Source organism: Nuphar pumila, unplaced genomic scaffold, assembly GCF_984573655.1.
Source record: "Nuphar pumila unplaced genomic scaffold, dmNupPumi1.hap1.1 HAP1_SCAFFOLD_2459, whole genome shotgun sequence".
In the NCBI taxonomy this organism is placed as follows: Eukaryota; Viridiplantae; Streptophyta; class Magnoliopsida; order Nymphaeales; family Nymphaeaceae; genus Nuphar; species Nuphar pumila.
In genome coordinates, this window is record NW_028323928.1 from 4,475 (window position 1) to 9,123 (window position 4,649).

General features: G+C 51.0%; 1 protein-coding gene across 1 annotated transcript; it reads left to right on the forward strand.

The window, feature by feature from the left end:
• Positions 1 to 862: 862 nt before the first annotated feature.
• On the forward strand, positions 863 to 4,343 carry LOC149808687 (DEAD-box ATP-dependent RNA helicase 38-like). The gene is made up of 4 exons (XM_089995194.1): positions 863 to 1,287; positions 2,196 to 2,619; positions 3,162 to 3,359; positions 3,939 to 4,343. Exons 1-4 carry the CDS (start codon positions 863 to 865, stop codon positions 4,341 to 4,343), a joined length of 1,452 nt encoding a protein of 483 aa, XP_089851320.1.
• The last annotated feature ends 306 nt before the right edge of the window (positions 4,344 to 4,649 follow it).

A 4,649-nucleotide genomic window follows, 5' to 3' on the forward strand; every position in this document is an offset into this window, starting at 1 on the left:
ATGAAAAAATTGCTCGTTAGAAGCTTATTAGCAGGCGCTGATTTGACGGCGATACATGGTGCCTGGGATACCGATTGCGCCTTGAAGCGGCAATTCTGTGCTGGCATCGTATACATATGGAAGGGAGGGCCTGCAATATCTCAGAAATACGTTTTGATGTTCTTCCTGCGCATGCGCTGTCGAGATTTTTGCAGCTGTTATGGCGATAGGACCAGTAATTCGTCAAGCGTGGAGAACAAGCTTATTGGTCAGTTGCGATGACGCATACATGTGACAGCTGCGACGTATCATGCACTCCCACATTGGTACACGATTTCGAACGCTGGCCAGCAGGTTTGATAGTAGCATTTTCCTGTCGATAGATATCTCGACACGAAAATAATTGGCGCTAAACTTCATGGCGCGAACCCGAGCGGTTGCGTACCCCGTGAATGGGGTCAACCCCTTTTTGTGAGCTGAAGATGTGTATAAGCAACTTATTGAGGCCGCAAGTGCTAACTCAACTCATAAGGTCTTTACATTCTCATGCACCGCCGAAAGTCTGGAAGTCATTGAGGCAAAGACATATCGCTGAGAACTTAGCCTTTTGATGCGTTCTTGAGAATTGCAGAGTTGCCCTGGAAACTATCTTTCATGCTAGATTCTACAAATGATTTGCTTAGGTTAGGGTCCATATCTTTGGATAGCAGAAGGTTCTATCGGTCGGCGATAGTATCGGAAGAGTACGCGCTGGTGAAAGAACGAGGATCGCTTCAAACTGGAAACAATTAAAGGCAGATACGTTATATCCGTACTCAGACTTCGTTTCATCTCGGGATAATTAGTCTGAGGATTGGTTTTGGCAATTGCACCAATTGTTGCCATGAACATACCTACTGGCGCTGAACCACCTGGCTTTGATGTCGCTGGACCGCCTGGTTTTGAAGACGATGATAATGATGAGGGGCCCTCCAATGCGGATAGAGTACACCACACCACGTGTAATGATGCCGGGGTTGACCTTCCCGACACGTCGTTGAAGACGCCAGCGCTGAACGATGGTGACGAGAGCGAGATACGCACAGTTTCGCATGACTCGCTATACACCAGTGCAGTGGCTTTCGAGGAGCTGGGATTGTCCCCTGATCTTTTAAAAGGCTTGTACGACGAAATGAAGTTTGAGAAGCCATCCAGAATTCAGGCCACCACACTCCCTATGATTCTCAGTCCACCTTACAGGCATTTGATCGCCCAGGCTCACAACGGAAGCGGAAAGACAACGTGTTTCGTGCTGTCTATGCTGTCGCGGTACGGACCAAACTTACATTGTCTCAAAGAAGCCTGTGCCTGCACCGTACGAATGACGCTACACTGCAGTGTCACTGTCTTTGTAGAGGATGCCTCAGGTGTGAGTGCTCTTTTGATGCTCGATTCAGTTGTCCAAACGTGCTTGTGATGCGCACTCAACTTGAATGTGCATCGATGGTGCCAGGCATGTTCACCGATGTACGCCTATCTTGCAGTTTGCACAAAAGTCTCGTTTGCGCCTGCCTCTCACACATCATGAGGTATCTTGGGAAATTTTTGGCCTGACGTCGGCGTTTGTCAGGGTTTGTTGTGAGGTCCCGCTCGTGTACGACACTGGCACTGCTTCATCTTCTGCCTTGCTGACCTGTATCATCTCCCGTCTATGATCCAGTTGAGATCCTCTGGAGACAAAGTGCACTGGGCATGGTAACATCTTGACAGTGATTATCGCCGCTTGTTCCTATGCCTCTCGCTGGCACATGATCTGAAGGAGTTTGGTACGTTGAATACTTTCCATATGACTCAATTGGCAGCAAGGGATGCATTCCTGGCGTGTGAATATTCTGGATACGTGCTGCACAGCGCTGACAGTGGTCAGCTTCCCATTGTGGTTGACATGGTAGTCTGAGTCACCGAGCGTCCTCCGTGGTGGTGGTGCATCCTTGTACAAATCGTTTTGTGCAGGAAACCATGGACTCATCACGCTTGACACGTGCTCTCGTCTATCCACAGGCTAGGGAAATCAGCCCTGACCGCAATGCCATTTCGTCAGTGTTTCGCCCGGCAGAATGATTTTATGATCATGTCTATGCCTGAAAGCGCATGTGTTTTGGGGACGGGACTGGGGGCCAAAATCCAGTCTGTCGAAATACTGCAGTCCGTTGCTGAGGCTCTTGACGTGCATGCAGAGTCGACCCACAACTGCAGCTGCCACAGGCGTTGTGTTTGTGTCCGACGAGGGAGCTTGTCGTGCAAAATCTTATGGTTCTCGAAAAGATGGCCAAGTACACCGGCATCAAGGCCATGAGCACGGCGGACCAGGGGGACAGCGGGGGCGCTGCTGGGCGAAGGGCACCGAGGATGCCCAAGATCACCCATCAAGTGGTCATTGGGACGCATGGACGCATGAAGAACTGGGTGACTACAAGGGTGCTGACGCTTGAGGCGATCAAGATCCTCGTGTTTGATGAGGCTGATGAGATGCTCAAATTGGACGGCTTTGCAGACGACTCAGTGCGCCTCACAGCAAGCGTGCGCAAGTCCTCACCTGAAGCTCAAATCTTACTCTTCTCCGCCACGTTCAGTGACACCGTCAAGCAGTTCTGTCTCAAGGTGCGCTGCATTATGACGTGTACCTGGTATCTTGCAGCATGGGGCGGCGTCTGGAGGATGGTGATGGTAACTGACCGGTTGCGCCTCCAGCGAATCAATCGTCAACTATCGTTGACCGTTCCCTTCATCACCATGTTATAAACTTGACGTTGCTCGCAGCGCATTTTCACAAGCGAGGTCTAAGTCTCAGCACATTACTGTGCGGGTTGCATCTACAAGCCGTATGCGCATGTGCGGTGTTTGTTGTAGCGGTCACAATCCGCCGTATCGTGAGTTGCTGCGTCATTAGTAGTTGACCAAAAACGAGTCGACAAACATCAAGATCTTCAGGGCGATACGTAAAGATCATTCCATTAGCAGCATTGTTGCCCTTCTGGTTGAACAATTGGCGTCGGTATGGCATACTCCCGTGGACCTTGTGTTGTGGCAGCTTCTGAGTAGCAGAGCTAACATGTGCGCATCATCGTTCGCAAATCCTCCCAAGAATGTCGAGATCTAGCAGGAGCTGGGGAACGGCCTGGACATCTCGCTCTGCGTTGCAGATTATACCAAACGCAAATCAAGTGTTTGTTCCCAAGGAGAACCTGTCCCTGGACGTCATCAAGCAGTACAAAGTGACGGTGCCATCGAAGGAAGCGAAGATGGACGTGCTGCGTGAATTCATCTTCCCAAATGCTGACAAGCTTGGACAGACGATTGTCTTTGTGAGGACGCGAGAAATGGCTCGACGGCTCCATCAGGTGCGTTTTGGCGGTCTGATCTTCGCACGTGTCCGCTAGTGATTCGCCAGAATGGGGTTCTTACCCCATGTTTGCCCCTCTAAATCATGCATTCTCAGGCATGGCGACCCGCAAAGTTTAGGGTCTGGCAAAACGCTGGCGTCCACTCGCTCCCCACGCAAGTACTATTGCTGGTTGCCTGTGCATCATGTCTGGAAACACAATTCAGGCAATCTCATAAAATGGCCATGCTCAAGTTTTGCTGGTTCTATCTGCCGGCTGTGGGTGCGATATGCAAATATCTGGCCTGTCCACTGCAATGATCTCTCCGACAGTCTACACAGAAATTGGCAAATCAATACCAGCAGGTAATGCAAGACAAGCTAGCAGCGAGCTTCAGAAATGCACGCCTCAGACACTCGAAGCACAGGCACAGTTTCGCGTCCTACTGCTGAGCTCCGATGCTCCGCATGCATTTTGAGATGTGTGGGTGGTGCGACCGCAGGGAACGTCTGTTGATTAAACATAACCATGACGTCCAGCACAGGCAAAGCATTGTGTCATGTTGCGGGCTGAGAGATGCGACAGTGCCTGTTGCAGGTCATGAGCGACGATGGGTTCAAGTGCACATCACTGGATGGCAAGATGGAGGGGGCAGATCGCGACCGCGTGGTCAAAGAGTTCAGAGACGGCGCCACCAAGATTTTGATTGCCACGGACGTGCTTTCGCGAGGCTTTGACGTTCAGCAGGTGACACTGGTGGTGAACTTTGATCTCCCGGTAGATCGCCAAGGAGCGCCCGCTTACGAGACGTACATGCATCGCATTGGGCGGTCGGGCCGGTTTGGGCGCAAGGGTGCTGCGTTCAATTTCTGCTGCGGCCATGCTGACCATGACGTACTGCGGGCCATCAGCCAATATTTCCAGCACGACATCCCTGAGGTGGACTGCAGCGATGAAGATCATTTCATTGCAGTGCTGAGGCAAGCTGGGTTGTGTGAATGATGCCGGCCTGCTCCCTTGAACGTCATGCGTAATCGCAGCTACAGGGCTGCAGGCTAAACACATGGGCGGCGTTTGTACGCGGAAGGATTTCACATGTCTGGTGCTTTGGGTTATGCATTTCTTGAAGCTAGTAGCGCAATCTGGCAACAATCTTCTTAACAGAATGTCAATCATGTGACAGACAATGTGTCACAATGCGTTGCCTATGTGTTACAAACCTGACCGTCATCACCATTCGACAAGAACTTGCCGCAGTCATGTGTTGCTAGTGCAAAGTGAGACTGTCGAGAAGGAGCTGCAATCACC

Bases quoted from the DNA above. Each gene is read 5' to 3' on its own strand.
- LOC149808687 (XM_089995194.1), top strand. From the start codon at position 863: ATGAACATACCTACTGGCGCTGAACCACCTGGCTTTGATGTCGCTGGA. The intron at 1,288-2,195 runs GTACGGACCAAA...ACGTGCATGCAG, and splicing joins GTGCTGTCTATGCTGTCGCG to AGTCGACCCACAACTGCAGC. The intron at 2,620-3,161 runs GTGCGCTGCATT...TCTGCGTTGCAG, and splicing joins TCAAGCAGTTCTGTCTCAAG to ATTATACCAAACGCAAATCA.